At 33.0% G+C, this 13,662-nt stretch overlaps 1 protein-coding gene and 1 long non-coding RNA gene across 2 annotated transcripts in view; both read right to left on the bottom strand.

Moving 5' to 3' along the window:
* LOC134701869 (uncharacterized) overlaps positions 1–13,662 on the bottom strand; it is a 537,736-nt gene that overhangs the window by 223,330 nt on the left and 300,744 nt on the right. The gene's annotated exons all lie outside the window — the stretch shown is intronic.
* The window catches only part of LOC134701860 (uncharacterized), a 51,961-nt gene continuing 43,387 nt past the window's right edge, over positions 5,089–13,662 (bottom strand). Inside the window, exons 8-9 of the mRNA XM_063562976.1 lie at positions 12,813–13,112; positions 5,089–5,321 (exon numbers count right to left, since the gene is read on the bottom strand). Coding sequence (XP_063419046.1) covers positions 5,098–5,321; positions 12,813–13,112 — 524 coding nt within the window. The 3' untranslated portion in view covers positions 5,089–5,097. The remainder of the gene's footprint in view (positions 5,322–12,812; positions 13,113–13,662) is intronic.

The following is a 13,662-nucleotide window of genomic DNA, read 5'->3' as shown; positions in this document are numbered from 1 at the left end:
ACAGAACATCGTTCAGAAGGAAGGCAGAGTTTGCAAAGGTACTACAGGGTTCACTGGATATTGTTCAGAGGGATGACAGAGTTTACATAGGTGCTGCAGGATTCACTTGACATTGTCTAGAAGGATGAACTATAGTTTAAAAATATGCTTTATGGTTCACTTGATATATTCCAGAAGGAGGTGATAGTTTCAAAGGTCTGACATGGTTCACTGAACATTCGATTCACAAAGAGGGCAGTGATTTTTGTTTTGCTTCACTGAACATTGGTCAAAATGGAACCAGATGCTCCGCAGGGCGTAGCTTTATACGACCGCAGAGGTTGAACCCTGAACGGTTGGGGCAAGTATGGACACAACATTCAAGCTGGATTCCGCTCTAAATTTGGATTGTGATTAAATAGTTGACACAGCATAGGTTTCTGACACAGAATGAATGTATTCAAATGAACTTAAAATTTTTGTTTTCTCTTAGAGCAATTCCCTATGCTGTTGAATATTAATCCTCTCAAAAAAATGTTTGAAGAAATTTTCTTTTTATTTATGAAATTTCAAATGAGAAAAATTGAACACAATTTTTTAATCACATCCCCCTTTCCCTTATTCCAAAACTAATTTCAATTGAAATATTCTAATGGAGTTTGCAACAATTACTACTCATTTAAATACATCATAAAATATTAAGATGTAAAAAAACTGCTTGTTATCACTGAATGGTAAAGATTATTTAAATTTATCAGTTGGTAGTAAAAAGTGAATATACATTGTATTTTGTATATAACAAAGATTTAAGTTGATTCTGGACAAAGAAAGATAACTCCAATTAAAAAAATTTCTTGCAGATATTTCTTGCTGACAATACTGGACAAAGAAAGATAACTCTTAATTAATTTTTTTTTAGCTATTTCACAATATTGTGAAATTAGATATTTCTTGCCATTGCACAATACTGTGCAATTGAAAAGACTTGCTATTGCACAATACTTAATATAATAATTTTAGATCCTGATTTGGACCAACTTGAAAACTGGGCCCACAATCAAAAATCTAAGTACATGTTTAGATTCAGCATATCAAAGAGGCCCAAGAATTTAATTTTTGTTAAAATCAAACTAAGTTTAATTTTGGACCCTTTGCACTTTAATTTAGACCAATTTTAAAACTGGACCAAAAATTAAGAATCTACATACACAGTTAGATTTGGCATATCAAAGAACCCCAATTATTCATTGATGAATTTTTTTTGATGAAATCAAACAATGTTTAATTTTGGACCTCGATTTGGGCCAACTTGAAAACTGGGCCAATAATCAAAAATCTAAGTACATTTTTAGATTCAGCATATCAAAGAACCCAAAGGTTTCAATTTTTGTTAAAATCAAACTAAGTTTAATTTTGGACCCTTTGGACCTTAATGTAGACCAATTTGAAAACGGGACCAAAAATTAAGAATCTACATACACAGTTAGATTCGGCATATTACAGAACCCCAATTATTCAATTTTGATGAAATCAAACAAAATTTAATTTTGGACCCTTTGGGCCCCTTTTTCCTTAACTGTTGGGACCAAAACTCCCAAAATCAATACCAACCTTCCTTTAATAGTCATAAACCTTGTGTTTAAATTTCATAGATTTCTATTTACTTATACTAACGCTATGGTGCGAAAACCAAGAAAAATGCTTATTTGGGTCCCTTTTTGGCCCCTAATTCCTAAACTGTTCGGACCGAAACTCCCAAAATCAATACCAACCTTCCTTTTGTGGTCATAAACATTGTGTTTAAATTTCATTGATTTCTATTTACTTTAACTAAAGTAATTGTGCGAAAACCAAGAATAATGCTTATTTGGGCCCTTTTTTGGCCCCTAATTCCTAAACTGTTGAAACCAAAACTCCCAAAATCAATCCCAACCTTTCTTTTGTGGTCATAAACCTTGTGTCAAAATTTCATAGATTTCTATTAACTTAAACTAAAGTTATAGTGCGAAAACCAAGAAAATGCTTATTTGGGCCCTTTTTGGCCCCTAATTCCTAAAATGTTGGGACCAAAACTCCCAAAATCAATACCAGCCTTCCTTTTATGGTCATAAACCTTGTGTTAAAATTTCATAGATTTCTTTTCACTTTTACTAAAGTTAGAGTGCGAAAACTAAAAGTATTCGGACGACGACGACGACGACGACGACGACGACGACGCCAACGTGATAGCAATATACGACGAAATTTTTTTCAAAATTTGCGGTCGTATAAAAAGGGGTATAATTAACAAATGTACTGGATGACTAGACCCAGTAGACGATTATAATGCACAGGTTTAAACCAAACTACCTGTCAATTAGTTTTTACAAGCAGGGTAATTTTCGACAGCATTATGTGCAGATGCTGCATAATCCTGTTAAGTAAATCAGGCCCACATGTAGCAAGTAACATCTTGAGCTGTTGGTTAAATTTCCTGAGAACAAATGTTCCTACATTTGTTTTAATAACAGACCAGTGTTGCTTCTCGTTTTCTTTCGGGTTCATTATTGTCGTAGATTTTGAATCAATATGTTCTGAATTTATCCCAATTTTGAGAATTACATGACTGTAAGAAAAGTAAAAAAAAATCACGTTGGATAGTCAGGAAAATATAATCGGGAATTTTTAATGCGAGACTATTAGGAAATATTCTGACTGGTTTACTTGTATGTTAACAGAAGTATAACAACCAATGTATTACTGATTGCGTGTCTACATAATATAAATTACTTTTTCTATACATTTATTTCTCAAGACTGCTAATGAAATTACACAAATGATAACAAATGATAGTTAAACCAATCACATAAGTCATTATACATATCATATAAGGTAAACTAAATGCTAAATTCTGTCAGTTATATGTACAATCATAGTGATAAAATCTGTCAGTTATCTGTACAATGATAGTGATAAAATATGTCAGTTATCTGTCTGTACAATGATAGTGATAAAATATTTCAGTTATCTGTACAATGACAGTGATGAAATCTGTCAGTTATATTTACAATGTCAGTTTTAAAATATGTCAGTTGTCTGTACAATCATAGTGATAAAATCTGTCAGTTATCTGTACAATTAAAGTGATAAAATCTGTCAGTTATCTGTTAAATGATCAAAGTACTTTAACATCTCTGTTATATGTACAATAACAGTGCTATATTCTGACAATTTTCTATCAATGATAGTTCTAAAATCTGTCAATCGACTATTTTCGAGTTCATGCATTTCCGTTAAAAATTTTGGTTTTAGTTGACATCATTCGTATCGTCACTTCCTTCCCATGTTGAGCGGTTGAACAAATATGATTCTATATATATTGCACAAATTGTTCGGCAAATTAAATTCTTATAATTGATTATCAGCACTGCTGTCATTATCGAATTGTGATTAAAAACCTATGGAACAAACATTATATTTAGTTTATCCAGCATAAAGACAATCCCAAAGATGATTGGTGAACTTGATAGTTCAGGGCCCATGTCTGTAGTGACGTTTTAGATTTCATTGTATTACTAGTAAATTATAATGTCAGAGATTTCGTTACCAAAAATTACTTAAAATCTTAACTAAATTCTGCCATAGATACAAAGATTTAGTTTGCAATTTTGGCTGTACCTGTAGAATACTTATTTCAAACGGAATAGCAAATCGTAAATTATTTCGGTGATGTTGTAAACCGAGCAAGGAAATTTAGATACAGTCCAAGTAAACTTTTCAATCATTTAATCACTTATACTGAAAGCTTACCAATCAGTCGTTGATGTTGACTTTGAACTAACTGTCAGTAACTGGGAGGACTATCAAATCTATAATTAGTGTCTTATTTGTTGTTAGGGATGAGTGATGAGTAAATACTCTGCCATGTCCGTTTTATGTTTTTGTTTTTATTTTTTTCTGCTTGGTATCAATCTGATGAGTTAATTAGCCCTCTGTTGTTGTATGTGCCTGTCCCAAATCAGGAGCCTGTAGTTCAGTGGATGTTGTCGGTTCATTGTCTGTCATATTTATTTTTTCGTGAATTGTTCTGTTATGAATTAGGCTGTTATCTAAATTGGAGCATTTCATATTTTTCATGTCAGGGCCTTTTATAGCCGAGTATATACGGTATGAGGTGTTCTCATTGTTGATGGCCGTGCAGTTGCCTGAAAGTGCTAGCATCCACTTCATTTGAACTTTGGTGGATAGTTGGCAATTATACCACATCTCTTTAAATTTTATAGTGATAATGCTATTTTTTTTTATATTATTTGTAAATCTGTAAATTCTTTGTACAATAATATATCTAAAATTTGTCAATTAAATGTACAGTGGCAGTTCCTAAGTCTGTCAATAATATGTACAATGACATTGTTAAAATACATGTGTATGTCAATTATCTGTACAATGAAAGTTCTAAAATACATCAGTTTATATGTACAATGATAGTGCTAAAATATGTCCATTATATGTACAATGATGGTGTTAACATATGTCCATTATATGTACAATGATAGTGTTAACATATGTCCATTATATGTACAATGATAGTGCTAAAATATGTCAATTATATGTACAATGCTAGTGCTAAAATATGTCAATCATATGTACAATGATAGTGATAACATATGTCAATTATATGTACAATGATAGTGACAAATATGTAAGTCATGTGTAAAATGATAGTGATAAATCTGTAAGTCATGTGTAAAATGATAGTGATAAATCTGTAAGTCATGTGTAAAATAATAGTGATAAATCTGTTAGTCATGTGTAAAATAATACATGTAGTGCTCAATTCGGCCAATTATGTGGAACATGAAACTGCTCTATATAATGATCATACGAAATTGTCAATTCTTTGAACAATGAAAGTGATAAAATCTGTAAACTATCTGAATAAAAATAGTGCTAAAATCTGTAAACTATCTGAACAATGATAGTGCTAAAATATATCAATGATATGTACAATGAGTGTGGTATGTTCTGAACGTCTCATTCATTTGTTAATGAAAAATTCTGTACAAACCAAAAACATGTATCAACAATGATGATTAATTCTTTATTGGTGAAAATACTGTATATAAAAAAGAACTGTCATTACAAGAAAAATTTCTTCGTAGATGTAGTCTCTAACATTCCCATCTGACATTTTCCTGCCAAGCTTCCAGATTGTGGTGCATATTCTGGATTCGTAGCTAATTCATTTCTCACATTTCTTAATATCTCCTCGATATGTTCCTCATTGTATTTATTCTTGGCAACAGACAAGAAAGCTCTTATGAAAAATGCTCCTTCATGTATATTTCGAATTGATATATATCCTGTAATTTAAAAGAAAAACTGTAACTTTTATAATTAACTAGTTGTTCCAATATTTTGTTAGATGATGGAATTTTAATTTGTGGTTGTGAAAATAGATCATTCATACTGACCCAAAAGACTGCATCAAACAAATAGAATGGAAGTAAACATGTATCACTTTATATAAATGAAGTATTTCCCACCGGAATAGAAACAAATATTGCATGCAAAATCTGCTTATTGAGTCAGCAACATCTACCGAAACAATTTGCAAAATTGTAACTCAGACAAGAGTGCACATGCTGAAATGTCTTGCCTTTTTTACTTATCATTGATATTATGTATATAGTCCTAAATATAAAGCTTTACTACAACTATCACATACAATTAACATGATCCAAGAAAATGAGGTCAAGGTCAGATAAACCAAACGAGAAATACATGTACACCTTACAATTCTTCACTACACGATATATTAGGGATGTCAACGAGTACTCGATTAATGATCGGTACTACCGAGTATCGAATACCAAAATGATACTTGACCAATCAGTTTCTGTTAGAATGTTGTTGCCTAATTAAAGGAAAATATTTTCTATCAAGAGCGCCTCCTGTGAAATTAAATATAATTCAAAATAAAATACGTTTCGAAAGTTTGCGTTTAATTGTAATTTAAAATTCCCTCGAACAGAGGTAGCTAGCTATGAAGAAGAGGACATTTCCAATGCTTACACCTTTCGCTAATCGTGTCTTATTCATTCCACCACCTCTGTACCGTCAGAGCAAATATTTTTATCAGCAATACTGTTACGTTACGTTAAAAAGTCGAGAAATCGACTCGTCCCAGAAAAGTTGAAGATAATATTTCTAAATAAAAACATGAATAAAAAATAATCTGTACAACCCTGTGTCGACCCTCAGAGAATGGTTAAAGCCATTATATAATTAGTAAGTCATAATTATAACACCTTTGTTGATCACTAAATGTGTTTTTGTACGATTCACAAATACTGTTGTTTGAGTTTACATTTTTCTATAGATGTTTATTGATTAATTGATCAGATAATTGTCAGTTTACATAATTAGTGCATGTAGTAAATGAGCTAATTAGGATATACAATTTCTGAGACTATTTAATCAGGTCCTACATTTATGTATCTAATAATGATGAGAGTTTTACGTCCATTAGACAACGAACAACCAACAATAGGTAAAATGGGTATAGTTTTGTGTTTCCATTTTGTAAATATTTTACCAAGCGAATACTCGAGTATCACTCGGTAAATCAAACGAGTACTCGATTAATCAAACTTCACAGAGTTCAGATTTAGGGGGGCCTTTTTTCAGAAAAATTTTGGTTGGTTATATTGGGAATCACTTAATCGTGACGGAATCGTGACAGATATTAACAGCTTACAATCTTCCATACACCAAATATACTAGACATATTGCTTATAGTTTAAGAAAAACAGACCAAAACACAAAAGCTCAACAGTAAGTTACGAATCGTGAAAATGAGGTCAACGTGGAATAAAACATGCGAGACTGACATGCACATAATAAAATATGTCTATACACCAAATATAGTTGACCCATGCATTGCATATAGTATTAGAAAAAAGAACAAAACTCAACAAAAACTAAACTTTGACCATTGAACCATGAAAATGAAATCAAAGTCATATGACACCTGCCAATTGGACATGTATACCTTACAATCAATTCATACACCAAATACATTGTATAGTATACCTATTGCATACAGTATAAGAAAAAACCTGACCAAAACACAACCAGATGCTCCGCAGGGCGTAGCTTTATACGACCGCAGAGGTTGAACCCTGAACGGTTGGGGCAAGTATGGACACAACATTCAAGCTGGATTCAGCTCTAAATTTGGATTGTGATTAAATAGTTGACACAGCATAGGTTTCTGACACAGAATGAATGTGTTCTAATGAACTTAAAATTTTTGTTTTCTCTTAGAGCAATTCACTATGCTGTTGAATATTAATCCTCTCAAAAAAATGTTTGAAGAAATTTTCTTTTTATTTATGAAATTTCAAATGAGAAAAATTGAACCCAATTTTTTTAATCACATCCCCCTTTCCCTTATTCCAAAACTTTTTTCAATTAAAATTTCTAATGGAGTTTGCAACAATAACTACTCATTTAAATACATCATAAAATATTTTTAAGATGTAAAAAAAAAATACTTGTTATCACTGAATGGTAAAGATAATTTTAATTTATTAGTTGGTAGTAAAAAGTGAATATACATTGTATATTATATATAACAAAGATTTAAGTTGATTCTGGACAAAGAAAGATAACTCCAATTAAAAAAAATCTTGGTATTGCACAATATTGTGCAATTAGATATTTCTTGCTTACTATTCTGGACAAAGAAAGATAACTCTAATTAAAAAAAATTTTGCTATTTCACAATATTGCGCAATTAGATATTTCTTGCCATTGCGCAATACTGTGCAATTTAAAAGACTTGCTATTGCACAATACTTAATATAATAATTTTAGATCCTGATTTGGACCAACTTGAAAACTGGGCCCATAATCAAAAATCTAAGTTCATGTTTGGATTCAGCTTATCAAAGAACCCCAAGATTTCAATTTTTGTTAAAATCAAACTAAGTTTAATTTTGGACCCTTTGGACTTTAATGTAGACCAATATGAAAACAGGACCAAAAATGAAGAATCTACATACACTGTTAGATTTGGCATATCAAAGAACCCCATTTATTCTATTTTTAATGAAATCAAACAAAGTTTAATTTTGGACCCTTTGGACCTTAATGTAGACCAATTTGAAAACGGGACCAAAAGTTAAGAATCTACATACACAGTTAGATTCGGCATATCAAAGAAACCCAATTATTCAATTTTGATGAAATCAAACAAAGTTTAATTTTGGGCCCCTTATTCCTAAACTGTTGGGACCAAAACTCCCAAAATCAATACCAACCTTCCTTTTCTGGTCATAAACCTTGTGTTTAAATTACATGGATTTCTTTTCACTTATACTAACGTTATGGTGCGAAAACCAAGAAAAATGCTTATTTGGGTCCCTTTTTGACCCCTAATTCCTAAACTGTTGGGACCTAAACTCCCAAAATCAATACCAACCTTCCTTTTGTGGTCATAAACATTGTGTCAAAATTTCATAGATTTCTATTAACTTAAACTAAAGTTATAGTGCGAAAACCAAGAAAATGCTTATTTGGGCCCTTTTTGGCCCCTAATTCCTAAAATATTGGGACCAAAACTCCCAAAATCAATACCAACCTTCATTTTGTGGTCATAAACCTTGTGTTAAAATTTCATAGATTTCTATTCACTTTTACTTAAGTTAGAGTGCGAAAACTAAAAGTATTCGGACGACGACGACGACGACGACAAAGACGCCAACGTGATAGCAATATACGACGAAATTTTTTTCAAATGTTGCAGTCGTATAAAAACTTAACTATAACCACTGAAAATGGAGTCAAGGTCAGATGACACTTGCAGTTGGACATTTATACCTTACAACCCTTCCATACACCAGCTATACTAGACCTATTGCATAAAGTATCTGAGATACGGACTTGACCACCAAAACTTAACCTTGTTCACTGATCCATGAAATGAGGTCAAGGTCAAATGAAAACTGTCTGAAGGGCATGCCAACTTTAGTTATCCTATTACTCATAATAAAAGAGAAATTAACATTACAAGAAATCTTCACTTTTTCCCAAGTAGTCACTGAACCATGAAAATAAGGTCAAGGACAATATACATGTGACAGACGAAATCTTTGTAACATATAGATGCCTTATGTTACAAAGTTTCCGTCTGTCACATGTATATTGTCCTTGACCTTATTTTCATGGTTCAGCATCTATATACAAAGTTTGCAGCATCTAGGTCTTTCACCTTCTTTTAAGAAGCTACTTAATGCCGTCGCATTAAGAAATATAAGAATATTAAGAAAAATTGTTAACTCCGCTAGAGCATCTTACATTATGTTGATATTAAACACCACAAGTCCTTATAGACAAGACGTTAAAAGTGAGCAGATCACTGAATCAACAGGTGGTAGCCTTGAAGTGAAATGTGACCAGATCACTGTATCAACAGATGGACACCGTGAAGTTAAAAGTGGACAGACCACTCTATCAACATATGGAAGCCGTGAAGTTAAAAATGGGCAGTTCACTTTATCAACAGATGGTAGCCTTGAAGTTAAAAGTAAGCAGATCACTATATCAACAGATGGACGCCGTGAAATTAAAAGTGAGCAGATCATTTTATCTACAGATGGAAGCCTAAAAACGAGCAGACCATTCTATCAACAGATGGACACCTTGAAGTTAAAAGCGAGCAGACCATTCTATCAACAGATGGACACCTTGAAGTTAACAGCGAGCAGACCATTCTATCAACAGATGAACACCTTGAAGTCAAAAATTAGCAGACCATTATATCAACAGATGGAAGCCTTGAAGTTAAAAGCGAGCAGACCACTCTATCAACAGATGGTAGCCGTGAAGTTAAAAGTGAGCAGACCATTCTATCTACAGATGGAAGCCTTGAAGTTGAAAGAGCAGACCATTCTATCAACAGATGGACACCTTGAAGTTAAAAATGAGCAGACCACTCTATCAACAGATGGACACCTTGAAGTTAAAAACGAGCAGACCATTCTATCAACAGATGGAAGCCTTGAAGTTTAAAACGAGCAGACCATTCTATCAACAGATGGTAGCCTTGAAGTTAAAAGCGAGCAGACCATTCTATCAACAGATGGTAGCCTTGAAGTTAAAAGCGAGCAGACCATTCTATCAACAGATGGTAGCCTTGAAGTTAAAAGCGAGCATACCATTCTATCAACAGATGGTAGCCTTGAAGTTCAAAGCGAGCAGACCATTTTATCAACAGATGGTAGCCTTGAAGTTAAAAGCAAGCACACCATTCTATCAACAGATGGTAGCCTTGAAATTAAAAGCGAGCAGATCACTCTATCAATAGATGGAAGCATTGAAATAAGAAGTGAGCACATCACTTTATCAACAGATGTTAGCCGTGAAGTTAAAAGTGAGCACATCACTTTATCAACAGATGTTAGCCGTGAAGTTAAAAGTGAGCACATCACTTTATCAACAGATGTTAGCCATGAAGTTAAAAGTGAGCAAATCACTTTATCAACAGATGGAAGCCTTGATGTTAAAAGCGAGCAGACCATTCTATCAACAGATGGTAGCCTTGAAGTTAAAAACAAGCCGACCATTTTATCAACAGATGGTAGCCTTTAAGTTAAAACCGAGCAAACCATTTTATCAACAGATGGTAGCCTTGAAGTTAAAAGTGAGCAGACCATACAATCAACAGATGGTAGCCTTTAAGTTAAAAGCGAGCAGACCATTATATCAACAGATGGTAGCCTTTAAGTTAAAAGCGAGCAGACCATTATATCAACAGATGGTAGACTTGAAATTAAAAGCGAGCAGATCACTTTATCAACAGATGGTAGCCTTGAAGTAATAAATGAGCAGACCACTAAATCAACAGATGGTAGCCTTAAAGTTAAAAGCGAGCAGACCACTTAATCAACATATGGTAGCCTTGAAGTAATAAATGAGCAGACCACTGAATCAACAGATGGTAGCCTTAAAGTTAAAAGCGAGCAGATCACTTAATCAACAGATGGTAGCCTTGAAGTAATAAATGAGCAGACCACTGAATCAACAGATGGTAGCCTTAAAGTTAAAAACTAGCAGATTACTCTATTAACATATGAAACCTTTGAAGTTAAAAGTGAGCAGATCACTCTATCAACACATGGAGAAAAGGAAAGTTAAAAACAGAAAGTCCCTTATCAAATGGCAAAATCAGAAGCTCAAACACATCAAACGATGGATAACATCTGTCATATTCCTGACTTGGTACAGGCATTTTCTTATGTAGAAATTGGTGGATTAAACCTGGTTTTATAGCTAGCTAAACCTCTCACTTGTATGACAGTCACATCAAATTCCATTATATTGACAACGATGCGTTAACAAAACAAACAGGCCTAATAGGTAAACATGTCAAAAATATGGGTACATTGCACAAGTCATGTCTTCTTTGACTATTAATGACGTTAAAATACTAAATCCCTGTGATGTGTTTTAGTCGATTTTAGTCTCTGATGCATGATTTTTTACTATTAATTGGTTTTGGCTTTTAACTAGCTGTCAGTAACTGCGAGTACTCTCAAATCGTATTTTCTTGTTAATTCGACCTGTTGATACTGTTTATAATGCTTTTTTGTCATTTTTTATTTATATGGATCTTGGCTGTATACCAGCTTTGATTATTTGTAATATCTTCAATTTTTCACTTATTCTTACAACATTTGTATAAACTTCAAGATTATAAAAAAACGGTTTTTTTCTAAAGTGAACATTGATTGGTTAAATATTTCTCAGTGTGTTTGAATTTGTTTGATAGCCTTTTGGTCATGACTGTTTGTCTCTAATATTTAAATAACTGTGCATTTGTATTCAGATATCGCAGATCAAATTTATTCGTTCTTTGTGTAATCATACGTTTTTTGATTGAGTTAAGTCTGCTAATTGATATTTTATCGTATGTTTTTATATGTTGTGATGTTATGCTATTGTTTCAGAAAAAGGGAGAAGGTTAGGGCCCATTAAAACGTTTAATCCCGCTGCAAATGTTTGCACCTGTCCTAAGTCAGGAATCTGATGTACAGTAGTTGTCGTTTGTTTATGTAATATATACGTGTTTCTCGTTTCTCGTTTTGTTTATATAGATTAGACCGTTGGTTTTCCCGTTTGAATGGTTTTACACTAGTAATTTTGGGGCCCTTTATAGCTTGTTGTTCGGTGTGAGCCAAAGCTCTGTGTTGAAGGCCGTACTTTAACCTATAATGGTTTAATTTTTAAATTGTTATTTGGATGGAGAGTTGTCTCATTGGCACTCACACCACATCTTCCTATATCTACATCTGACAAAATTGTGTTATAATCATAATCTTAATGTGAAAATGAAATAAGAATATCAACGACAAAACGTAAAAAGACAGGTGAGATACATTTGAACTCGAGCATTCGCTCGCACTCAATTACCAGTCAATGATGTTGAAAAAAATTACCATTTTCCTTTTCGTTCTATTAATAATAACTACAATGAATCTCATTTAGAATATAATCCCAATGGTCAAGAACTGATAAAAAATCAACTTATAAAAACCTATTTGTATTTGCCTGGCCTGTTCAACAGATGTTGAAAGGCATCAACCCAGTTCAGCTGAACGAGGTTCGAGTCATATCAGTTTTTGTCATCATGTTTTCCCGTTTGCACATTGTATTTCTTATCTGGTCTCTTAATGTTGAAAAAAAGTTTTATTTTCCAACCCATCAACATAAACAGCATAACATTTTTACATATCACATAGAAAAGGCAAGTCAACTTCAACATAAACAAAATATTAAAGATAGTTTACCTGGTGTTGTTGCATATGCTACAATAATGTCAGCATCTGTTGGAACATGTTCAGAATAATAACTATGAGCATCAGTAGAGAACACTTCTGATAAGCCAGATGGCTTACCTACAAATCCTGGTTGGAACACAGACATTTCAACAGAATTTCTTCTTTGCCTGTTTCCACATGTTCCAGGAAATTCATCATACCCTTCAACATGTCCAGTATGGATTTCAGTTTCAAAACAATCAGACACAACCACTTTTTCCTGCTCTTCTTTTCCACGACAAGCTTGAATGAGGAATACTTTTGGTTTACCTGAAATTAAATTAAAAAGTTAATAATACTTCACATTAATTGTCGAAATCAGTTTTATGGAATGTCGTTCACATTATCCCAACCAGTTGCAATCCTCATTGATGCTTCATTCATGATACAATACTTCAATGACAGTTGTCACTAGTCATACTATTCGAACCAGTTTTACTCCTCAATTATGTAACCATTCATGATACAATACTTCAATGACAGTTGTCACTAGTCATACTATTCGAACCAGTTTTACTCCTCAATTATGTAACCATTCATGATCCAATACTTCAATGACAGTTGTCACTAGTCATACTATTCGAACCAGTTTTACTCCTCAATTATGTAACCATTCATGATCCAATACTTCAATGACAGTTGTCACTAGTCATACTATTCGAACCAGTTTTACTCCTCAATTATGTAACCATTCATGATCCAATACTTCAATGACAGTTGTCACTAGTCATACTATTCCAACCAGTTTTACTCCTCAAATATGTAACCATTCATGATACAATACTTCAATGACAGTTGTCACTAGTCATACTATTCGAAC

This window comes from Mytilus trossulus, unplaced genomic scaffold, assembly GCF_036588685.1.
Source record: "Mytilus trossulus isolate FHL-02 unplaced genomic scaffold, PNRI_Mtr1.1.1.hap1 h1tg000358c__unscaffolded, whole genome shotgun sequence".
Classification (NCBI taxonomy): domain Eukaryota; kingdom Metazoa; phylum Mollusca; class Bivalvia; order Mytilida; family Mytilidae; genus Mytilus; species Mytilus trossulus.
The sequence above is the reverse complement of the archived record's forward strand: the minus strand, read 5'-3'. Positions and strand labels throughout refer to the sequence as shown.